The 26,037-nt window shown below is 38.2% G+C and overlaps 1 protein-coding gene across 3 annotated transcripts in view; it reads left to right on the forward strand.

Annotated features, from left to right (window-relative positions):
- Positions 1 to 19,028, forward strand: part of BABAM2 (BRISC and BRCA1 A complex member 2) — a 167,150-nt gene extending 148,122 nt beyond the window's left edge. For all 3 annotated transcript variants that reach the window (XM_088052735.1, XM_014261371.2, XM_005532806.3), the window contains one exon: positions 15,716 to 19,028. In XM_088052735.1, coding sequence (XP_087908861.1) covers positions 15,716 to 15,879 — 164 coding nt within the window. In that variant the 3' untranslated portion in view covers positions 15,880 to 19,028. The remainder of the gene's footprint in view (positions 1 to 15,715) is intronic.
- Positions 19,029 to 26,037: the final 7,009 nt, after the last annotated feature.

Below are 26,037 nucleotides of genomic sequence, written 5' to 3' on the forward strand. Positions count from 1 at the left end.
GCATCTTCAGATTATATGCAGGTGCATCTTGTGCAAGCCACAGCTGCAGCTTTGGCTTGTGCACAGTACAAGAGTGCCGTGGTTAGGAAGTGTCATGCTGGTGAACTGGGCCATCACATTTTCAGCCTCAGCGATACCTTTTCCTTCAGTATCAGCAAATTAGATGATGTGTATCATTTATAATTGAGGCCTCCACTGCAAGAAAGACCTTGAGGTACTGGAGCATGTCCAGAGAATGGCAGTGGAGCTGGTGAAGGGTCTGGAGCACAAGTGCTATGAGGCATAGCTGAGGGAGCTGGGGTGTCCAGTCTGGAGAAAAGGAGGCTCAAGGGTGACCTTATCACTCTCTACAGCTGCCTGGAAGGAAGGTGTAGCCATGCAGGGATCAGCCTCTTCTCCTATGTAGCAAGTGATAGGACAAGAGGAAATGGGCACAAGTTGTACCCGGAGAGGTCTAGTTTGGATATTAAGAAAAATTTCTTCCCCAAAAGGGTTGTCAAGCCACACTGCCCAGGGAGGAAATGAAGTGATCACCCCAACAGAGTGTGTGACTTCAAAGGTGTGTGGACGTGGCACTTTGGGATATGGTTTAGTGGTGAGCTTGGCAGTGATGGGTTAATGGACTTGATAAGCTGAGAGGTCTTTTCCAATCTTAACAGTTCTCTGATTCTATGATTACATTTGCAGATTAAAGTATTGCATTTCTCAGTCTAATAAAAGGATATTTGAAAAGAAAAAGGGACAGTTGTGTTGCTGTTTAGATATATCAGTTGTAGTATGTCAAAGACTTGCTGTCCTATTCAGTAAATTTTGCATGCCCTAATGAGTTTTTTTGTTATTTTTACATTAACCAGTTTCAGTTCATCCATTTTTAATTATTATTCAGATTTCTTTCACATTTTAGTCAGAATATCTATTACTATCTTCCAAATTCTTTAAAAATAACAACTTCCACAATTTTCATGAAACTTCTGAGTTCCAGCTATGTTACCATTAATCTCACTATGAAATTTACTTGTAAATGTTACATCCCTTTTTTATCTTCTCTTCTTCATAGGTTGTAGTGTTTTAGATTTGTTAATTTGAGTTTCCCAGCCAACGTACTAAATAATATGGTGGGTTTGGCACTGGTGAAAATTACTAGTGTACTTATTTATTTCTTGTTGTGAGATATGGATTAGGAGAAGGGCAAAACAAGGCTCAAAACTTAAAAGGTATTAAGAAAACTTTATTAACGGGACTAAAAGAATAATAAGAATAAAACTTTCAGAACTTTTTTCCTCACCCTGCCTGACTTCTTTCTTAATTGACAAAATAGAGACAAAACTTGGGATTTTAAATTAGTTCTTAACTTCACAATAGTTTTTCATCAGTTCTTGTAGGGTGAGGAGCTTTTTCTTGCTATGCCATTTCTCTACAAGAAACAGTTTTTTTGTGGCCTTTTATTTCTATGAATAGCAGCTGCCCAGGAAAAAATCTGCAATCATGAAACTCTTTTTATTTTCACAGCCTTTTTACAGCTATGTTTATGGGCCATGTCAAATTATGGGGTGTTGTTTTAAGGGAGAGCTGTAAAAACAGAGTTTCTTTTTATTTATCTCTGCTATTATCTCTGGGAGCAGAGGTCTTCTTCTCTCCCTGTGGGCAAAGGGTCTTTATTACTCTCTCTTTCTCTTTGTTCGAACTTTTCATGGGATTACAGTTTCTTCAGTATTTATTTTGCTTCATCATGGATACTTCTGGTCACATCTACAGTTCGAACATTCCATCCCTTATACTTTCTTATGAATTAAAGGGGATATTTTAATGTACCATAGTCCATCTCTGTGGCCTACTAAAAGAGCTTTCAGCTTCAATACTAGGCATCTCTTCATTCTCCTTCTGAGACTTGACTCATTTTTCACTGACTTTGGTGTCTTTATGTTGTCTTTTTACGTGTCGTCACTTTTTTTCTCTCTTAGAGAGAATCATGGTCTGCAGGTCTTATCTGTGCACTGAAAGGATTAAATCTTGCCAGGCCTGCAGATGGTCATAGGCAGTGGCCGCTGCAGTCACGGTGTTGGATTTCAGGCCCAGCTGGGCCCCTCCCTCTGCCTGGCAGCCTCTGGGAGGGAGGGCTCGGCCTGGGGCTGTTGGCGTGGGCCGGGACGGTTCAGTGTCAGCAAGGTGTCAGCAGCCATGGCCCGGCCCAGCCTGGGCCCAGGGCCCCCCGGCCTCCTGTCCCCTGCCCGGGAGCCGCTGGGGTTCGGCCCGGCCTCCCCCAGGCCGCACAGGCTGCAGGGGAGTGGGGCCGGCCCCACCAGAGCTCCATTACCTTTCGAGGCCAGAACCAAAGAGAAAGAGTTCCCGGGCTTGTGGTTTTAAAAATGTGGATCTCACAGAGGCAGACCTAATTTCTAAATGGTTCTATTAGTTGTCTGTTCTCAGAACTAGCCAGCTATTGTTTTTTTCCAGGCACAGAGGAAGTTCTCAGCAGCTTCTTTCAGAAAAATAATTTCTATGGGTGGTTTCTTCCTTCTTAATAAATATCAATTAATGCAAAACCAGCACATAGGTGTAACTAAGGTAATATTTTTTTCTTTGATTGTATTTAAGTATTTTTTTGCTTATTAGTAAAAGTATCAAGTTGTATTTGCCTGTATTATGTGTTTTTCTAGCACATTGCTCATCTTTAATGAGCATTTTTCCAAAAACTGACTTATTTGCATTACATATACCCACCTTGCAAAGGTTTTTGCGTGACTGTCTTTGTCTCTGTTGTGTGTTATCTTAAACTTAAAATGAAATTCATAAAAATGAGAGTAAGGAACAGAAATATAAAAGCCAGAGACATCATTATTCTCTAGGTGTGTGTGCTTGCATTTAGACATTTGCAAGGCTCAGAGGATTCTTCCTGAAGAACACCAGCATAGGTACAGCTAAAGGCTGAGGTTGTGAGCTGGGTCGCTCGTTTAGCTCTGGTTTTCGATAGTTTTGCACCAGAAACTGAACGGAAGTGACTTCCTTGCCTGAAATCGAGTAAAGCTGACATTTTGTTGCCGCTGGTGGGCCGCTCTTCAGAACAGAAAAGGGGCAATACACTGTGACAACCATAACGAGAAGAGATGTGGCGACCCAGATGTGTGAAGCTTATGAAGTTGATTTGATTTTATAGATCATTAAATCAAAACTGATTTTTTGTAGGAGTGTCAGCTGATCAGAATTATATGGGAACAGTAGAAATGAAAATGGAGAAGGCTATGCTTTGTTAAAATATTTACTGATTGCACTTGTCCTTGTAGTGTGTTCTGCAGTTGATTTACCAGCAAAACTTAATAACAAAATTATTTTGATTGTAAGATATAACAAGTGAAGTAGATGACTGGTGAAGTAGATAGAACTTTTAATTAGAATTTTCCCAGTACGTTCCTTTATTTTTACATAGTTCTGCATACAGTACAGAATACAGTACATATATATGATAGTCACACTTTTTGGGTCACATTTTTCATGTGGTTTTCTTTAAATGTCTCTTTGGATAATTAAGTCTGACTCTTAAGTTATGGTATGTTAGTTTCTGACAGGTGCCTGCCAGGGATTTTCAGTGCTGTCATGCATTATGTGGATTTCAGCCAAGACAGAAGGGCCTGGGTACTTGTTTCTGGTCACTTCTCATTAAAGCTTTGACTGTATGAAAGAAAAACAACTATTTAAAGATGAGAAGTATAGGTGCTATAGGAAGTTCATAGAAATAAAATCTGTTAGGCAATTAGTTTTTTTGTGATTTCATATAGATACTCTATATTGTGTGAACTATACATATGTGCATTTTGATATATAGTAAATAATCTTTCTGTAAAAAAAGTATTCTAGTATATTGACAAGAGAAATGCACAGAAGAGACTGGAGAAGTTGGCGTGGTATAAGTGTAATATAATAGCACTTTGCTGGAAGACAACTGCTTTGTAGGAATGAAAGGTTAGAATTTAATGTAGGTGGTTCTTGGATAACTGGGATAAGTGGCATTCTAGAAATACTGTGAAACACAGTCACTGTCTGATTTGGCTTTATTATTGAGTTCCATTATACATTTATGAAAGCTGCTAGTTCTATATTAGAGCATGAAATTACAGTTAGGAACTTACGCAAAAAAAGTCCTCCCTTTCTCGAGAGAAGATGGTAGATAGAAATACGTGGGTTTGGAAGGAGCTGAGATTTAATAGCCCAGATAAATACTGTTGCTTGATCAGTTACAAAATGAACAGCTAAATAAAAATAGTGAGCTCCATACTCTTGTGTTTTGAGTAATACTTGTAATTATTCCTTTAAACTTGGTAAAACTCTGCATTCATTTAGCCCACTATCATGTCTGTATCAATAGGTAGTAGTGGTTGCCTGTGGAAAAGTGTGCAGTCATGTTTCCATTGTATGTTCTACTATCCTCAAGAATTTCTGTTTCCTGTACTGGTATATTTCTGTTAAGTAATCTTACCTGGCTTTCCTTCTTTTCTTCCTTTGCTTGCTTTTTTAATCAACCTCATAACATCTTAAAATTCTGTGGCAAGGGATCACACATGTGTGGTGTTAATAACAAACTGCTGGCTTTTTGCATTCCTGCCTCCTCCTAGCTCAAGTTGTTACCCTCTACCTCTTGTATGAAGAGAGGCAGCAAATAGTTAATCTGCTGATCCCTTCTATAACCTTTGTTTTATGGACCTCTTCATGTCTCTTTCGTCACCTTTTCTCTTGCTCTGTTCTCCTTCTTTCTCCAGAACCTCTCCATTTTTGTGATCATCCTTGTCCTGCTTCTTTCTCCCTTTATTGTTTCTATGATTTTCCTTCTGGGTCAAGGAGATGGCTGTTACTCATGATGCATTTACCGTGCATTTATGTGGTGATGTAGTGATACTGTCTGATTTACTCTTTATTCTGCTTCTAACAACATCTGATCTTGTTCTTTGCATACAGATGAAGGCTAGTTACAGTGTCATTTTAGCACCAACACCTCCTTTCTATCTGTTTTTCAGAGCCTGTTTTTTATGGTAGTAAAATTATGTCTTTTTCCTCACATATTTCTCCTTTCATGTTTGCCAATATTGACTTCTCACCTGGTATGTTACCTCCCAGTCTCCTAGAACTGTAAGAGCTATCTGCAGTTCCTTGTAATTATGCCTTATTTTTCCTTCCCTGACTAAACTGTTAACATTAACAAACCTTTCCATCTTCCTTTGCTTATTTTTGCATATCACGTAGGAATATGAACAACACAGGTCAGAACACACATTTCTGTGCACTTCTCAGGTGACTTCACTTAATGGTATTCATCATTTATTCCTGTCCTCTTCTTTGTATCTTGGCCTGCTGTTTATCCACTTGTGTATCTTTTCTCATTCTGTGGTAATTCAGGGGGTTTTATGCCTTTGAAAACCTTCCCAAATACCTGCAGGTGAGTTGAGCAGTGTGTGTCACTTGAATTTTCCTTGTCCATGTGGTTTTGATACCTTAAGAAAATAGAGACTTGAGAAGCACAAGTTTGGCTCCTACCCAATATATCATAACTACTTAAGTTCACTAATTTTGGACTATTTATGAATTTTTATAATAATTTCTATTAACAGTCTCTACCAATTTGTAAAGTATGGACATCCCAGACCTCCTGACCTTTTTTTAATTGACATCACATTTCTCTGATACCAAGCTGTTTTAAGCAGGAGGTTACAAGCTATTTAAGAGTTTAACTTTCTCACACTTGTTTCTCTAGAACTTGGGTGTGAATGTAATCTGGGGCTGCTGATTTGATTGTGTTTTGTTCATTTGTTCATTACCTTTTTGGCTGACATTTCTGCATGAGTTCAATCTTTTGGTACACCTCTTAGAAAGCCAGATGCTGGTATGGCAACCTCTTTAAGCACCTCCATTTCATTTATCCTTTCTTCTTTATTTCTTCTGAGCATTCTTTTTACTTTTTGACCACATTTTGTACTGTCTGACAACATTTTGAGGACCACAGCTAAGTTATTCCTTAAATTAATTTTGTATTTGTTTTATTCAACTTTTACCTGTTAGTATTAAGGTTTATTTCTGTCTGGTTTTCTCCTTTGGATGGGTGTCCAACATTTTGAGCATTTACTTTTGCTTCTAATAACAAATATATATCTTTTGAATAGCAAAGAGAAAAAACTGCTTTAATATGTTTTATGTAATCACAGATGTGTGGCGTCTCATCTGGTTCCATCTGACTGGTTTGTCCTAATGAATATCTAAGGAGGTTTCTTTTATGGTTTGGTATGTTGCCTTTGGCCCCTGTTGATAAGCAGTCTGGCAAAAAAAAGTGGATGGCATGATGAAATCAGTACTTTCTCCTGCAAGCAAACTGTTTTCAGGGATGCTGGTTGTCAGACTTGTTATGGATGCATCTGTGGTGTAACTCTTCATTTCTGCCTCTGAACAACAATTAAGGGATTCAATAATCTCTTAAAGATAATTAAAATTCTATTATTACTACTGTGAGCTCCTCTCTTCTTGAATCTCTACGCTAGTCTTTCCTTACAAGCTTCACTCCTGAATGTATTCTTACCCAGTCTTCTCTGCTTTTTCTTACTACTTATATCATCATTACTTTCACTCATTCTTTACCCTGTGTTTTATGCTTTGAAGAGGTTCCTAGTTGCATCTTGTCTCACATTGACTCTCTCCTTCATATATAATAAAAAGTTTGTTAAATAATTGCTCTCCAACAGCAGAGCTCATTGTGCTTTTATGTAGCCTAGATAGGAGGAAACAATATGTGTCTTGAATAAACACTATCTCTTTAAGAAATTAACCTTTACATGGAGTGGGAAAATATGGCTATGGCACTTGGGCAACTAGGAAAAATAGAGCAGATTTGTCATGCTGTAGCTCACAGGACTGGAAATTTTCTGAAAATTAACACTGTATTTAAAAAGACTCTATGAAGAGTGACTTTTTCCATGATGGCCTTGGAATATTGTTCTCATGATCCACTGATAAGGAAACAGTGACCATGCTGTGACAGAGATATTCCGATGCACCTTTCACAGACACCCATGAACCTGTGGGGAAAATGGAAGTTAAGAAAGCAGAAGCAAAATTTGCTATGATCTAAGACCACAAACCTTCATCTGACTGAATGTCCTAGGATGACATTTCTAGGGTACATCTATTTATGTACATTGTGGAGAAGGTGAAGGAAGTGTTTATCTCTTGAACTGACTGGCAAGCAGAAGGCATTGATGAAACTGTTTCAAAATGAGAGGTTTATTTTTCTATGTGTGCTTTGGAACACTTAGATTTACTGTGTCTGTGCAGTACACCTTTGTAAATTTTTAAATATCTGTATCAGAAATCTGTGAGACATTAAATACCAAAAGCTTGATTTCCAGATGGTTTTAAAAAGTTGCTTTCATAGTTACTTCCTTGGTCTGTATGAACAGATTATGTCCAGTAGGTGCTAGTTTTATCTGTTACTGTCAGTAAAGGCCCATGCATTTGGGAGCACATATATCCTTGGAACCTAAGTTAGCATCTTTTATAAAGTGATGACCCTACTTATCCTGCTGCTTTAAAATAAACATTAATTGCCCGCCTACATAATGATCTGCAATCCTGGCTCCAAAGCAGTTCTCTAGAACTCCCTTCCTTTATATTTTGCTCTTAGTCAGGTTGTTACATTTATGGTTGTTTCATGCTTTGAACATATTGCCAAAATTCATTTTGCTTTATGGTAAGTTGGGAAACAAAGTCATCTTAATTTTTCCAGCAGACCAATGTTGAATTCTTCACTTTATTTATAAAATCAATTGATACCATAGGTTTTTGGAACAGATGCAAATGTATAGCACAATGAAAATTTAATTTTTCTTTGCTTCATATGGATTAAAGCTACCTGTTAATTCTGCAGTCAGCAAACTATTGAAAAATATGGCTAAATATAACCATTTCTTGTACCTTTCTATGTGACTTGAATCAGAAATGGCAGTAACTCCAGAAAGGTCTTCTGGAGGAAAAAGATATTGTTAGTAAAATACAGAAAACAGCTTTTGGACGTGAGTGAATTTTAATGTTTAAACTTCTGATATGTACTTGATTTCACTGGTTCTGCCACTTCTATTTCCTGTAACAGTTTTGGTAGCACATGTTTTGGTTTTTTGTAATTTTGGAGATAAGTTTCTGTTGTGCAATATTATAAACTGAGCTGAAAACAACTGTTTCTTAAAAACTTGCATTTTGATGGCTGCCCACTGCAGACCTCCAGATCTCTTGATGCTTGATTACTGTTCTGCCCATCAGCCTGGCTGCACAGTCAGTGCCTTGCATGGACTGTCAGGTAGAAACAGGCATAAGAAGACAGAGATATTCCAATAATCACCTTGTCAGTAATTCACAAGAAAAAACGGTAGAGAGAGAAAAATATTAGAAGACATGGATTGTGATGTTGGTTTTCGTGGGTTTTTTTGGCACTCAGGAAAAAAATTGCTAGCAGCATAATGGTATTGTGCACTGACTCCTTTGTACATTTATGTATTTGGACAGTTAGAGTAGCAGTAATTTAAGAACTATTGTCCTGCTTTGTATAAACACTTCAGATGTTTGCTTGGCATCACCAGTTCTGGAGATGTATAAAATGGAGAACTATGTAGACATTGTGCCTCACATAAAAGCAAAATATTTGCTATAGATAAAGGTGCCTAGTAAGGAAATTATAGACCACATCCCAAAGAGCATACTATCAAGAAGCTTACTTTAGAAACATGAATACATGCCAAGTATCATCATGTCTATTTGAAGTGAGAAAGAAATCCTGGAAGGTACCACTTTCATTCTGCTGCTATGCTTGGATAAACTTTTGTGGTGTTCAGATTTGAATGGTGGTTTATAAATGCTGCTGTCTTCTGAGTGCCCTATGCATTCAGTAATCGTCCTGATTTTCATTAGCTCATGAGCCTTTGCCACTTGGAACCTGGCCCTGTTGTGGGTCTGCCTGCAACAGCCCGTTTCCAGCTAGACAATCAAAAATTAGAGTGCTGAGAACTATTTCTCACTTCAGTTTTTGTAACATCTTGGATGTAAAGACAATGATATAACAATCATTTTCTCCCAAATAGAGGTATCACAAAATGTCTGCTGTAGTTACTTTTCTGTTAACCCATAAGTTATCCCAAAGAAGGAGATGGGCTTATTCAGCTTCGCTGTCAGTGCTCATGTATCTTTAGTGTGGTGAGGAATGCTGTGGAAGTGCCTGTGAATAAATAGGCAACATGGTTCTCCCAATGGAAATATGTTTTTAATGCATTATACATGGTAAAAATAGCAAAGAAGTTCAAATATCTCGTGTCTGAGTTTAAAAGGAAAAAGCTACACTTTAAATGTTGGCATAATGCCTATTAAAAGAATGGGCTTTTAGTAGATTTCCACACTTTTGTATTCAGCCCTTATTCAGTGCAAGGCATAGATATGCTGGAGGAGGGCATGAGCACAGGTTAAGGATGTAATGAGCAGTCATATGGCATTTGACCTAAATACATACCCACTGTTGAAATTAATACACCAATTTATTAATTTAAGTTCCTTTTGTTAATTAGTGCTAATCACTTGAATTAGGTAGCTCCTGACAAAAGGAATTTAGAAAGAAAATGATTATATATATACAAAAAAAGACAGGTTGCATCTTTGATTTTGCTCTGTCAGAAGCAAACAGGAAATCTTAGAAAGTTTTGAAAGTTATGTTAAATACCTTCTGTACAGGAGATGAATTTTTAGGGTTTACATGAACCAAATCAGCTGGATGTGCCTGTGTGGTCACAGGAGGACAAATACTGTCATCTGGCTTCCAGAAGGTATTGTTGTAGGTGTTCAGTGTTTTCAAAACAAGTTTTCACTGTGTCAAAACAAGTTTCAACAGGAACATAAAAATACAAAGGCACACTACATATGTATGATCCATGCAAAAATACTTTGTACTTCAGAAAGTGAATAATCAGGTGATGTTGATAAAGCCTGGAATACCTCTTTTATAATTCTAATATGGCTATAGTGTTGAAATAGTTTATATAACAAGATTTTATTGCAAAGTGTCAGCAGAATAATACTAATCTGGAAGGAATAGGTCAAAAAAAACCTCAAGAAGTCTCAGTCTATCCTTCACTCTGACCTATACCCTTCTTAATTCCTGTTTTCACCAAATTTAATTGAAAGAGGGGCAAATATTGCTGTTCTAGCTAATTTATGAAGATCAGTCATCTGTGGAGTTGTTTTTCTGTCAGGATTCAGTGAATTTGAAGAAACTTGTAGATGTCTTGAAGCAGTCCTTCTAGGGTATGGCAGGAAAGTAAGATGGGATGCAAACTGATGTAAATCCTGGAGGTACAATTCCTTTAAAAGAAGTGGACAGCAGCTGGGAAAAATGCCTGGGATTCTTGATTGTATCTCAAACAGCTGGACAGGATACAATTCACTCATTACCTCAGTCTCAGGATTATTCAAACAAACTCAATTTACCTGCTGGACAATTCAGACGGTAGAGAACTACTGAGGAGAATGGGGTACTATCTACAGACCTTACACTAGAAGACTTGGAAGAATTAAGTAGACCTAGTCCAAGATCACCATGACTGTAGGGGTGCCTGCCCAAGTCAGATCTATTAACTTGAAAAAGTTGAAGAAAAGAACTCATGTTTTCCTGTATGCCTTGTCTGGAGCAGGAGAGAATGGATGAGTTTGTCAAACACACTGGATACTATGATTTTGAATACACTAAGGGTCTATAATTAGAGCCAAATAGTTACAGAATTAAACCACAGTTGCACTACTTACTAAAATATTTTACAAGAATTAACTAAAATATTGAAATAATGGGTAGTATAAAGAATAAAGTTTGCTCTCAAAGCCAGGAGTAGGAAAAAAATCCAAATGGAATATCAGAGTCTGTTTTCTGATGAGAAGGAACACAATATGTGTGCTTGATGCAGTGAGAGAAGGTCTCTATGTCTTTGTGAAAAGATTAAAACTGTGGCTCAAGGGCTTTAATTTGCCAACAGGGGCATTGTGCTGGTAGTAAAAGTGTTGCTGTGCTGCTAAATCTGTTCTTGATATGGGCCATCATGATGATTTCATCCCCTTCATTTTCCTCAGATTATCTCTTGATGGAAAAAGCACTTGAAAGTCCCACATCTTGAGCTGAAACAAGTAAAACATGAGTGCAAATAGGGCTAGTATGGGTGAATTTGAGATCAGCATGCTGGAAATCTTGGCAGTCATAAACTGAGGAGTTTAAGGGGAATGTATTTTGTGAATGACTTGGGAAGATGATTCATCATCCCATGATGATTGTCCTTGTCCTAGACATAAAAACCAGAAATGTCATTGATACAATGCTGTGTATGCTTTTTTCCTCACAGAGTTTGAGTCTTGATGTTGTGCTCTGAATTTACCACCTGAAGATTTTAAGAGAAACACCTAAACAACCCTTTTAACTTTATTACACCGGCAGCAGTAACTAGAACACAGTTGTGTAGTTTGCTATAGTACCAGTCCAGCAAAATCAACAGCAGAAATCAAGTGTGTTGGTGTTAGAATGCTTTCACTGTAAATATATGGGATGTGTTGTTTGATGGGAGATTGCAGCTACATAATTTAAAGTTTTTCCAGATTTTCAGCATAGACATGTGAAGGCAAAAGGTATTATCAAGTGGTCAATGCAGATTTCTAGCAACCACATTTAAAAAACCCAGCACTAAGTTACCCTGGGAAAAAAACAGTAGAGTTAGAATGAAATTTTACGAAAGCACGTGAATTCTGAGTAAAGAACATTATAAGCATGGCAAACCCACACCCTGGGATTTAGAGATGTATGGTCTTCTGGAGACCTTGTACCACACTCAGTGTTTCATATTACTGGAAAACATGTAAACAGCAGGTAAGCCAATTCTACCTTCTTTTAGATACTTACCACTTACAATAAAAGCAAGACTTTCTTTCCACTGGATAATAAGGTGAAGGAAAGAGAAGTGCTTTACTCTCAACAGACGTCCTTGAGCATAGCACCTGGAATTCATTGTACTGTGTCAAGTAGATATAGTGGTTAACTACAGCAAAATGTGTTGTTTTCTGGAGTGAGGAAGAAAAATTTCCATAGAAACCTCGTAACTTACTACCTTGAACTTGAAAAATGACCATTTGAGGGAACAAAAACAAATAGACAAAAAACAATGGGGTCTTATAAGAAGTTCAACAGAGACTTAGACATGTGCCCATAAGTGTATGAAGATTGGCACCCACTCTAGGCTGAAAAGAAATCGACTCTTTAAACACCATTTAAGCGGAGATGTAAACCATTGTGGGAAGGATGCAGCACTCATCATACTTTCTTTACATGAGTGTTGATTGTACTCAATACTCATGTAAATATCTGTGTATTTTGTACAAATGGGTTTCTCTGTACTTACAGGAGAATTTATGCAGGTCTTCTGAGCTTGGTATAAGGTCAATGTGATACATGCCTACCAAGAACATGGTAGATGAAAGCTGGAGAAAGAAAGATCTCCATCTTTCCCAGAAAGGAGAAAAGGCATTGATCAAAAGCTGATTTCTGCCATTTGACACAGCCCTGAGAGACCATAGGTCAAGTTAGCTTTCTTCATCTTCAGTGTAATTCAATAGGTACTGTTCTTGAGGTTTTCTTAATAACAGTTCTCCAGAGCTGAAAAGCATATCTAGTGTATATAAAGCTACTAATTTCAAAATAGTTTAGAGATAATTTGAGAATATCATGTGGCAAAGTTTCTGAAAAAAAATTTCTGATATTTTTATATGAATTCCTGAGGTATAGCACAGTTCATAGTTATTGAGGGTGTAAATTCATGTGAATGTGTTAATATGAATAGAATATGAGGAATGTATCTTTTTCCAAAGTTCATGTTTATATTCACTGTTTCTCTCTACCTGTATGTACAGGATGCTGGAGCATGAGTGTTGTCTCTTGATTTAAAATCTTTCTATAATTAGTAGTATTGCATGTGAAAGATGCTGTCTTTACCATGCAGTCTATAGCAGAGTATTGTCCTTCAAAAAATTTTATATTTCTCTTAAAGTTATTTCATGTCATCTGTTGTGACATAATAGTTCATGGTCCTGTTTGGCAGAAACATGGTCCTGTTAGAGCAGAAACATGTACACTTTGACTTCAATGCCAGCTGGTCGATAGATGATACTTACTCAGAAGTTGATCAGTGCTTCTTTTCCTCCTTACTGGTAATCTCTGCAGAGATTGTTGTAATTAAAATGTTGTAATTTCCATTTCACAGGAAATTCAGGTATTTTAACACATGGTTTTGTTCCAAACTTTGGATGAAAAGGAAGAATTCAGAAAACAAATTCCAGTGTTCATTAAGGAGTTTCACTTACCTTCTCCTACTTCCCCATCTTTTCTCCTCAATCTACTAAGTGTGCTGTAGCTGATACAGTCCTATCATGTATACTGGGCTTTTGGCTCTCTTAGCAGGGCATTTTTTGTTTGGTTTGTGGGGGTTAAGGGAGCACTTTTAATTTTTTTTGTGTGTATGTGTGATGAACCATAATTATCTCTGATTTTGTTTTATCTGAGATACTTAAGGTGTATGGGAGAGGGACAGAAATGGAGGAATATAACCTGAGTACACTTGTGGTACTGCATTTGCTTCAGTCTGGAGAAGACCAAAATTATAAGGACAACTTTAAGCATGTACTTTAAGGTATAAAAAGAAAAAAAAAAGTGGACATTTAAAATTATGAAGTACTAAAGGAATTTTTTTGTGTATGGAACATCGCCAAGAGGTTCATATGAACTACCAGTGAAATAACATCCTCTTTGAAACAGTATATCTGATCAGAATGTAGGGAGGTGTTAGACTTAGTTTTGCAGCAAAGGATACAAGCTCTCCTGCAGGAATCAGTGAAAAGAAAGGATGCAAGTGTAGATAAAGCTGGTGTGGGAGGGTGTTTGTGGTATCATAAGCATTCATTCTGGAATTTACCTAACAGAAAAGGCATATATAAGTACTGCATATAATGGAGTAAGTGTGGGTTTAATACAAAGCACAGAAATGCTATAAAGGAAAATAAATAACATGTAGGAAAATAGTTCTGATTGTATCCCGTTTAATGATTAAGAATTTCTACAGTTTTGGAAGAGGGAAGTTTTAAGTAACATTAATCAAGTCAATTAAGAGTACATGCATGGAAGAGAGTCTGCAGAGAAGCTACCAAAGAGGAAGGGAGAAGCTATTTAAAATAAGCAAGCAGAGAAGCATAATTAAATATTAGGACAGATAAAACAAGGACAAGTAAAAGGGATAGATCCTGACATTGATAACATATAGGTGGTACTCCTTGAGCTAGCAAAATACGTAGAATTAATCGTGACTTAACAAAGCTATAATTTCAAAGGTATGGTAGGAGAAACAGATGCAGAAATGGCACTCAGCTGTTGCGATCAGGGCACAGGCAGACCTTCTCAGCTGGTTTATGTACGTGTGTGTGCCAGCATGAACAATGGCTTTTGTAGACATGTTTATGAGGGTTATTTTCTGAACTTTGCTTCAATAAACCAAAGTGTGTTCTGTAAACACACAGCACAATCTCTATATGCTATAAAATGTGTGTGCTGGTTTCCATTTCTGGGATCAGCTTCTCAGTCCAGAAATGCTTTTACTTTCCTTTGCTCTTTTAATCTTTGGACAGCATCTTGTGTATTTTTACAGCTTATGCACAAGAGCTGACTGCAGCTATCTTAATTATTTTGCCAGGCTCAACCTCACAAAGAGAGAGGAGTGTTCTCTTCATGGTCTTGCAATGTTTTCAGGTGTGAGGAGGTATGATTGTTGTTCAGTGATTGCCAAAGCTTCTACTGCAGTTATGAAACACATAGTGATTGGGAAGCTGATCAGTGTGTGTTTGCTTCAGGAGGTAAACCAGCAGAGAGATCAGGAATCTAATAAATGACTTTGCAGCTCTAATAAATGACTGTTCTCACTTTAGATTTCTTCTTGGTGAGGAGAACAGGAGAAAAATTCATAGAAATCAGTGATAGAAATAGAAAACAAGATTTAAAAAAAGTAAAAGGAGAAAGTGAAAGGTTGGCGCAAAACACGGTAAGCAGAAACCAAAGGCAGAATGATAAAGCAACTTCTAATATAACTGGCAAGTAAAGGGCATCCCTGGGACGTGTAAAATACATTTATTACATGGTTGAGTATCTCAGCAAAAAGAACTCAAAGGTACAGTTCTAACTCAATCTTGGATGTGTAAGATTAGCTCATTTTATGGATTTATGAGTCACTTCATCCTTTGTAAAGAAGATACAGACTAAGGTTCAAAATAAACAAAGCACACTTTAAAAAAGAACATTATCCTATAAATTTTTAAGTTTAATAAAAGGAATTACAGTTCATACAATGTTGTTAGTATTTATTTGCTGCATTTTATGTAAACTACTGCCATCAGCAGTGACAGTATTGTGTCATGGTTTCTGAGACAGATAAAGAGCTTATCTTCTACACATATTCTAACTTCTCTTCAGTGTTTTCCTGCTCCATTCCTTGTCTGTCTTTGGGCCTTTTGTACCATATGTAAAGCCTTTTCCACATAGGGGAAATAGGAAATGTGGGAAACAAAAAGTGATTCAATTCATGCTTTTAAAATTATTCCTTCCTAATCATATATTTTCTGTTCTTTTCACTAGGACATATTTCAAGACATTTGTCCCTCAGTTCCAGGAGGCAGCATTTGCTAATGGGAAGCTTTAGACAGCTTTGGGCATGGAAACTATACTGGACAGATCCTTCAGTCTGCACATGTCAGTCCAGAAGAAGAATGCTTGGAAATGGGTTGGACTGTCTTGAATAGGTGCTTTCTTGCCTCTGAACTGGTTTTGGTAGCTTCAGTTTCTGAAACAAAGACCTCACTAGCATGCTTAGAACTAAATATTTAGTACTAGTCCTGCCCTTTTGCCTCTGCCACCACCATATATATATCACCATCACTATCTATCACTTTATATATCTATTATATTAAATTTAAAAGGGTATGTATTGATATGTTAACACTTTCTTGTGCCAACAATGTCCTGTCTGTTATGCCTTGTTTCCTTGTCTTCAGATGGTCTAAAAGGGATTGTTTTTCCCCATGGAAATATGACATTATGTGTGTATTTAGTTAACATTTTCAGCTTATCCTAAGAAAACATAAAACTGCCGTATGTACCAGGAATGCTTAATGGATGTACAGTGCCACGTTCTGCCTTGGAGGTTTGTGTCTCACTTGGTTGTTACTCTCACAGGTATGGATATGAGTTGCACACTTCAATTCCCAGTGCCTTTCCAGTTGGTCTGAAGTTAATATGGCAGGGTGTTAAAGGTTTGGTGGTTTTTCTAATACTTCTGTTGAAAGCTCATATTATGTGAAATGTTAGGCTTTTATGCTTTGTTTTTATCTCCAGTTGTACAGTTTTGGTGTTTTCCTAATGAGTGCCCCTTGCCATTACAAAAAAAGTTCTACTTCTTTAGTACCAGTATGCAAGTAACTAGTAATTAAACCAGAATAACAAAATAAAACTCTTTCATAAACCTGTAATTTTTCCAAATAAGGTAAATACTGCTAAGAAGCAAACTTTCAACAAAGGGATGAATGATGTCTTGGAAAACAGCTGATGAAATAATGTAGGGCTATAGATATTTAGCTTAATGCTTAAGTTGAGCATATCTTCTCAGAAAATATTTTCAAGTGTATATAACTGGAAACATTACCTCCGCTAATTCTGAAATGCCAAATGCAAAATCCCACCTATTCATCCTTCCTTTCCTGCTTCTGTCAGGCACATCAGTTGGGATTAATGTTCACAATGTCACTTCCCCAATTAATTTTTGAATAGACCAAGGTACTTTCCAGTAAGGAATAAAATTAACAGAGCATGTTGCTTATAAATGGTATCTGGAAAATGTGCTCTACTTCTGCTAAATACAAGGAACTAAATGAATAATATACAGATGATACAGTGGAACTGGAAAATATTTAATTTTAAATTATTCACTACAGCATCGCATGCAAGGAAGTCTTGTAAAACTTGATTGGCAGTGTTCTCCTACCCTTTCTAACTTATTTTGCATGAAAAATAGTGCTTTTCAGGGTTTATGTTCACCTAGGAAATACAGATCAGTTTTGAGTAGTGGAGCTTAATAATTCACCTCTAGAAACTACAAGTATTTTAGCTAGTTTGTGGGCAAAATTTAATTTATGTTTAATACTGAAATTCTTGGCAGAAAATTAAGCTGCAGACAAAATCAGAAGCTTTATTGTAAGCCTGCAGAGAAGGCATATTCTATCCTGTGATCCAGCTCTTTGTGATTCTCTGTGCATTACCTAAGATCTGTCAACAGTTTCAAAGGTCTGAGCCTGAATTCCCTCTGTGGAGATATTGCATGAGGCTTTTGCATGCTTAGAGCACATGTGGAAGGTAATGGTTTTATGTGGATAGTAAAATCATAACTGAACAACATCAAGTGACTAAGAACAAAATATTGTTTAGTATACTGGGATGGTCTCACTTCTACATTTCTTCAGGTAAAAGCCAAAGCCACAGATGCATATTCAAGAATACGCCAACCTTGTGAATGGGGTAGGAGAAGGAGGGTGGCTAATGAAAATCTTTTGTTCTCATAGTGTTCAAAATCTGATAGAAACAATCTCTAGCCATCTTCAAAAAGTATAAACCAAACCCTTAAATTGCATCAGTACATTCATGGAATCTTAAATTTTGTAACTTTGTCTTTGATTCAGTGTTGTACTGATTGCACCAGGAACACAGTGCTTTATATACCTGATTGTCCAAGTGGCACCAGTTATTTATTTTTTTTTTTTATCTTTTCGGAAGTTATAATTTAAAGGATAGCAATTGCAAAATAGTTTGAAAAGAGGCCCAGTCTTCAGAATTTAGATTTATTCTCAACCAAAAATGCAGCCTTCACCTCAGTCCTAGTAATTCTGAACCATGTACTGCTTTATTATTAAATAGTTTTAGAAGCCATGTAAGAAAATACTTTGAGGTTACTAAGAGCCTAAACCAGCAATTAATTGTGTTGAATTCAATAGTTTCACCAACTTTTCACTAACATACATAGAAACAAATTAATAGTTTCAGTCTAATTTTAACGTCATGGTACAATTGGTAGTATTTTGAAGAAAAAAAAGGTAGAAAATATGAAAAACTGTACTGTTTGTGTTTAAGATAAGAATATCAATTTTCAGATTAGAAGAAAAGGCATTTTTGTTACACTTAATGAACATTTTCTTTATTTCAAAGTCACCCTTCACTCTTTGACTTACATGGTATTTTATGGATCCCTTTTTAATAGTTCTCAAAAGTATTGGGAGTGTTAGCTCTCCAGATGGGGCATTGAGATGAGAAACACTGAAATTAATGGATACCTCTCTCCAGGAGAATTACCATATAAATACTATACCACAAGAGGGTTTGTTTGAATAATTTTATATCAAACCAAGTATCCATTGAAGGCATTTAAGTTAGCCACAAAAGTTGGGATCAAATGAGTTGGAGTTATTTCTGTTATCTCCTGTTTTACTATAATTTCCATTGTGGCCGTTTTAACAGCACCAAGACTCAGCACTTCCTTCCCTATTATGTGATATATGCAATTGAAGGGAGCAGTCAGACCTAGGCTATTTTCCTTGGCTTGTAAGAACCACAAAATATAGGAGAAAAATAGCAATATTGCAAACATATCAAAAAGCCTAAACTCTACACTGTCCTAGTTTGACTGAAAGAATGCAGTAAGTCTTGAGTTACTAAACTCTGCTAATGCATGGTTTTCCAAAGATCCTTAAATCACAAACTTAAGAGTCAAGCCTTCATTCATCTGCATACATAATCCACTGTCCTAGAAGTAATACCAAATCTTATGGATTCAAAGTCAGGTTTTTTATGAACTTGCTGGAAAGACTGGACAAACAGCTGGAAGAATAAATAAAAGGTAACTATACCATACATTGTTTGGCCTTCATTGATCTTTCCTTTGTGCTGGCCACTGCTTTGTTGATTGGCACTTTTCATTTGCTGAAATGGCATGTTTTGGTATTGTCACTGCCCTTGAACATCCACCCATTCATACAGAGAGTAACTTGAGTCAGTTTTTGAGAAGAGATCATTGCTGGAGTTAGCACAGATCTCCTGTGCATTGTTAAACCCTCCCTAGGGATGTTTCTCTCTATGTTCCCTTTCTCTCATCATGTCCAGAACCTACAAATCTTTGCTTCATCTTTGGTGAATCAGTTGGTAGATGAGATTTAGCCATGAATTGCAGTACTTTAAGTCTCACTTAAGGTGGTTTTACACAGAGACTTCTTACCTAGGAAAGAAAGGATTAAATAGTCCCCATTGATCAGTGCCCCCTAATACAAAACTGGGGGTTCAGCAGAACTCAGAAACCTGTTTAAGTGATGAGTGGGGATTGCAGCTTAGACCTCCTTCTGTGTCAGTACCCTTAGCCAGAGAAGCAGCAGGCAATAGAAACCTGTAGCAGTACATGGGGCTCACCAGTGCAGGTCTGAAATACATTTTTAGTACCATGTCTGTGCAGCAGTGACATGGGCATGAAGGGGCAAGTCCTTTGTCAGTGCGGAAGGGGAGCTTCTCACCTTTCTAGCTTTGTGAGGAGGATGTGCTGCAAGGAGATAGCAAGCTTTGGATACAATTTATGACCACAATTGTTAATTATGGGGTGCTGTTCCTTGCCCTGTGAAGTAAATGAAGTCTGTGACCAAACTGAACTGCCAGTGAACACTCTTCCCTTAAATTACTTTTGTCTCTGTAATTGATGCATTGTAACCCTCATTAAACCTAAAAGTTACTCTTACTTCTTAAATGTTACTAAAATTCCCTTAAGTCATCGCCTTTCCAGATTTTATTTTCAGGTCTCTGTCCTCTTCTGGGACAATTTTGCTTCATCCTTACTTGTTACTGCTATTTTTAGCAAACTTGAGTTCTTTCTTTTAACAAGGTAACAAGGTGTATGCCAACATCTTGTGGACCTACATTAAATACAGAATTATTTGCTATAAAAATAAGTAGAAGCTGTTTTTTATTTACTAAGCCAAGTGTTGTGTTCTCCACAACAGAAAAATTCTGAGGAAAGACTGTTACCAGATCAGAGAGGATAAGCATGCTGATGGCGCTGGGTACATTTTTTTTTACCAACTCTTCATTTAATTTCCATGTTTGGAAATTAGCAGTGGCAAAGTGAATTGTCCTTTCCTGAAGGAAGCCTACACCTAAATAAAGTGTTGATCAGACATTTATTTTCCTGTTTATACTTAACATCAATAGGGTTTACCCCTACAGGGAAAGCCAGTAAAAGTTTGAAAAATGTCTATAAAAAGTGCAGGTTTTTTTTTAATATTTTGATTTACTGATTTCTTTATATTCAGAGAATAATTTCAAGCATTGTTCTGGGGGAAGGTAAACAACACAAATATCAGAAACATGCAAGTAATTTTAGCTATGTAGGAAATAATAGTCTAGCAGTCAAAGTATTATTCTGCAAGAACTCAAGGGTTCTGCCATATATTTCTAAGCATGTGCCTTAAAAGGCCATGGTGTATAGGTGATGTTAGTCCTGCTTTTCTTATTCTGTTCCCTGTATGATGTTAAAAAACTCAGTTCTTGATTCCAAGCCACTGTGCAAACACCATCTTGTTGAAGTGGTAGTTACCAAGGAAAAAGGAAAGGGGGAAACCAGTATCAGCTGATAAAAATAGGTCTTAAATCATGAAGAAATCAGAAAGGAAGCAAGGTTTGGTGACTGCCCTGCCACTTGCTGAGTCTACAATATATGGACCTTTAAATGTGCACCCAGTACAAAATAGAGGAGGTTTTTCTTGCAGTGCTAAAGAATAAAAGCAGTTCTAAACAACAGGAAGTAAAGCAAGCATTTCATTGCAAAATACACACTGCAAGTCTAACATTATTTTTATCTACAGCTCCCTGCATTTTTCCCGTCACCAGAAAGGGTGAAGAATTAATGCCTTGTGCTGCAGCTGCCTACAGTGAAAATTGATCCTTGGGGTACTCCATGTTTTCATCCAACTCTAGTTAAACCCTAATGATGCTTTTGCCATCCCTGAGGATGGCAAAGCAGTACTAGAGAACAGCAAATCTTACACTGTCAGGGATTTCTGTTCCACTGCTGCTCCATTTCAAGCCCTTGATTTGGGTGGGGCGAGTACTTTGTAAGCCTTCAAGCCTTCCAGCAATCAGGGAACATTTTATTTCCTTGTTGTTTATTTGAAATGGCTCAAGCTGATCCTAATTTGACACCCTCTTTCCCTTACTCCACTGTCCCTTTCAGCAAAATTTTATCAGTACTTGTTTAAAAACCAGTGCCGTCGAAGTTGTCTTTCGAAGGGGATGTAGCACTGGTGCAAGAATAGCAGCTCGAGGTTGGAGCCTTGTGTTTCTTCTCTGAACTGCAGCATCAACAGCAGCCCAAGCATTGCACACCCCTCCCAGCAAACCTCACTTGAACTGCATGTGACAGGCTGGCAATCTGGGGTGACAAAAACCCAGACCCATTTTGTGCTTTTCCTCAGAGGACCAGCAAAAGGGCCTCTGCTGGCTCAGGTGCTGTGTGTAGCCTGTGAGATCCTGGCTGCAGGAGCCTTTGGTTGTTCATCAGCTGGGACTAGGTTCATTCAGTGAACACAGGAGCTGTGCCAGGGGGGAATGCCATGCTGCTGATGCTGCTGAAGCCAGGCATTTCCTCTTAATGCCTTGATAGGAAAAGGCAGCTGCAAAATCCAGCTGCAGCTCAAATACAGCCCTGCCAGCTAGGGGTGATTTCTTGCGTGTTTTGGCCAACTGAGCCAGCTCTCTGATGAAATAGACATTATTGGCATGCTGTGTTTCCTAGACTTTCTGCACTCATCTCCCTGTCCCTTGTATCCAGTGGTTGCTGTGTACACACCCATTTTCCTCTTGACTATAGAGGAGCTCTCAGGCAGCTCACAGGTGAACCAGGAAAGAGGATGGCATCTGCTGGTTTCAGCAAGAAGGGTGCATTTGGATGAATGAGTTTGGACTGTGAGAATTTGGCTTGTCTTCCTCAGAGCACCCACAGCCCTGGTAGGCAAGAAGAAATGACAGCTTCTGTCTAATTGGGTCAGATAGTAAATGGAGCTGTTTCCACACAGTGGTGGCTGGTATGTAATTATACACTGGGCCATGGCATGTCTGGTCCTAGTAGCACCCGGGACTCTTGGGAGTGACTCAGCTGCTGCTTGGGGCTAATTATGGGCAGGTTGCACGCAAAATCCCCACAACTTGATCATGCCTTCCTCTCCTCCAGTGGATGGGTGTGCAGCAGCAACCTGGATTGCTCATACGAAGCTCATACAAAAAGGGTGAATACGTGCTTGTGAAGAAAAGGCTTTCCAAAGCTAGTCTGCAAATAACACTCAGAGGTGCCTGGTTTGAAGAGGAGGTAGTGTCTGTCAGGACACCACCATTTGCTCGGGCAAATCCAATTCTCTGTCTCTGGCATTACCCATTGCTAGAGTACTTTATAAGAGAGATTCAAAAATAACCTAATTGCTTGGTTTGTCATGCTTGTAGATATCAGGACTATTTCTTCTGCATTTGTCATAGCAATTTTGTTGAATTCGGCATTATTTTCATTGTGGTGCTTTAGAAATGGATCATAGGTAATGGCTCTTTTCAGAAATGAACCATGTATTCAGCACTGTGATATACTGTGGCAAAAGGGTCCCCACATTAGCTATATTGTGTGAAGTATTTGTTATCTTCTCTGCTCCTGAGATACTTTGGGAAGTATCAGGGAAGTTAATTCAGGTCAAACACTTAGAAGATGATGGAGATTACCAGCATCACTGTATAGGTCCCCATGTTTGCTAAGTCCTGATTTTAAAGCATAAACCTTAAAGAAACATCAGAAGTATCTATCTCCCTGTGTTACATACACATAAATATGAAAGTTGCATGAAGCTGTTGAAATGAATTTGCAGGCAGTTTTGTGACTGCTTCCTCACAGGCCTGTTGCATTGTGTTTATGGGGAAGAGGTACCAAAAATTCTACCTCAAGAAATTATACCATCAAAGGCACAAATCTCCAGGATACCAAGCCCACAGCAGAGATTATTTCCACAAGAACATGCACCACAGTGGAAGTGGTGCACTCCAGAGGCTGGGGCATCTCCCTGGACATTGGTGAGCCAGGACTAGGTAAAGCCATGGTAGTCCTACCCAGCAACTGGAGATAGTCCTACTTCAAGGAAAATGTGGGACTAAATGATCTGAAGACAAACCTTTCAGGCAACTTGGACATGGTTTGATTAATTTTTTAATGCCTGTGATATAGATCTAAGTACAAACTATCTCCTTTAAAGATTGTTCGGAGGCAATAGCACTTGGAAGCAAAGTGAAGAGCATAAGTGGTGAGATTTCATAAGTTTATTGTTTCTAACCATTTTTAGATCTTAGGGCAAAACCATAAAATTTAAATAAATTCAATACTTTTTCAGTCATTCACTTGTTTTAGTAGGCATGGCTGCAAAAATGTGGCTTGTATTTGTACAACACAATGTTCTTAAGTAACTGCCTAAGCTAATTCTGAGCAGAGCAGCTCAAGTACTTGTTCACGCACTATATATGTATTGCATCATCCCTTCGTTTTTATGAAAGGTACCTTGATGTTGCTTTGAAGAAAAACTGTTTGGATTTGAAAATAGGCTGGGCCTATTTTCAAATCTGGAGCCAGTGCTTGGTGTATACAAACAAGATGCTTCTTCAGGGAGGAGCTAGGGTTAGAAATCAGTCCAACCTGTGTTGAATTCTGGTTGTTTAGACCACTTAAAGAACAGTTCACAAACTGTTAAAGAGTTAAAACCGAGTGAAATGAGCTGCTTTGTGGGCAAGGTTATCCCTGCCGACTGGCAGCCTGTGTGTGCCAACCTGAGGAGCCTGTTTGCAGGGTACTTAGCTTTTACATATTGACATCTTGCTAAAGAAAAATAGGAATTGTTTTGAGGTTTGTCTTTGCACCTTGTCCTGCCACTCAAGATTAAATCTCTCAGAACAAGCAAGCTGTTTGGGAGGCAGACCAAGAATGCCTTTACAGTGAATAAAATAAAAACACTCAGCCAACTGTGATTAACTACTGAATGCAAAACACTCCCTGGGTTTTGTTTATTTGTAGACTGTAGAAAAACCTCACAAACAATGCCATGCTTTCAGTGTGAAAACACTTCAGCCTCTGCATCCCTCTGTTGCTGGGGGAAGGAAAGCATTTTGTCCAAGCTGGTTCAGGAGGGGGCTTTTTTTTTTTATTTCTAAAAGTGTTGTTTATTTGTTTTTACAAAGGCAATGTACCCAGTTTCCTCCCATTGTGCATATTCCTGCCTCCAACTGTTCGAACCTAAGCTGGACTTTGGCTCCCTCCCCTCTCACTCCACTGGGCAGAGCACCCAGCTCAGGCACAGTGCTGCCAGCTGCAGTGGCATGCACAGAATCCCTCTGTCTTCCAAATGCTATTATTAAAATACATTTAAAAAAAAAAAAAAAAGTGCCTGCGTGTAATTGCTTGTGGCTTGCAGGCAGCTGTGAGCATCCCCAAGCTTTGAGGCAACTTCTGGAAATGACAGTGAAGGAGCCCAAGCCCTTTGGCCCTTTGCAACGTGCTTTATGTGTGTATTTACCTGTTCATCTTAGCAAATGACAACGTCCAAGTGTACAGCCAGTTTTAGGTTTCAGGCAAGGGAGAGAAAGTGGGTGCTGGCAGCCAGAGAGAGGGAGCAGAGGCTTATTGGCACTGTGCTGCTGTGGGCTTGGAACTGCACTGCTGGATATTGTGTTTGTGCTGGAAGGGCTGAAGGTGGAGGTGAGTATGTGGAATTGTGCAGGATTGCTCTTCAAGGTCAAGGTAATGCAGAAAGTAAACAGTGTTAATTGGGAAAGAAAAACAGGATTATTAAGACTCCTTTGGCTCCAGTTTTCTAAATTGCAGGAGTCAAGGCATTTGTATTTTGTCATTAACTTATTAGTGAATCTCTAAATGCAGTGCAGGTCTGTTGGGAATTTTAACATTTAAAGCTGCAGTTTCATCCCTCCACTACACACAGACATAACCGAGCTCTCTAAAGGAAGGACCATACAGTGCGGCTTCTTGACATTGGTTATCAACTGAGTGCAGATTAAAGCACAGGGTCTGCAGTGCTGCCTTCTGGTATCCCAGTACCACACATTACATGATGAAAGCAGAATCAGGGCTCCTCAGTCCCAACTACCCGGGCTGAGTCTCCATCACTTAAGTAGTAAAACTGCAAAGGAGACAGTCTTAACAGCAGAACAGTCAGAAACAGGCAATGAGATTTGGCCCAAAGAGTCTCTGACTTAGGAGCCAGTTGCCTTCTATGAAATGTGAGCAGTATGCTGTTATTTAATACAGGATTAGGTGCTCCTGTAGTACAGCTTTTTTTTCGTGCATGAGCTAGAAAGTCTTTTGATCCAGTTACGGCCAGTGTGATCAGGACTCACCTGTATGCACAAGTATGTCAGGATTTGGGGTTTTTTTTGTTTTGTTTTGTATTTTTCTCTTCTAGGGCTATTTGGCTTATTTTGTTGACAGAAAATATAAAGCCAGTTCTGGCCACTCCCTAAAGTCACAGGGAACAGACTGCCAAATTAACTCTTCCCATCATTTTACTATGTGACTCTTAAAACAAACCAGGATCCAAACCCCAGTGCAGCAGTTTCTGTGCATGTGAGCAGCAGAACTGATAACATCTAATCAGCCTCTTTGCCAAGGCAAGACAGCAAGAAGTTCTTGCTTTATAACATTTAAAAATGCTTTGTAGTTATATAGGACTTTTCATGTGAGGGCATCAAAGTGCAGTACAGGTATTCATTAATTAATTAAGTTTCACAACACCCTTGTGAACTATTTGTGTCTGTTTTACAAACAAGGGACTGAGGTAGAAAGC

Source organism: Pseudopodoces humilis, chromosome 3, assembly GCF_049639895.1.
Source record: "Pseudopodoces humilis isolate 2021_Gansu_Grassland_sample_001 chromosome 3, ASM4963989v1, whole genome shotgun sequence".
In the NCBI taxonomy this organism is placed as follows: domain Eukaryota; kingdom Metazoa; phylum Chordata; class Aves; order Passeriformes; family Paridae; genus Pseudopodoces; species Pseudopodoces humilis.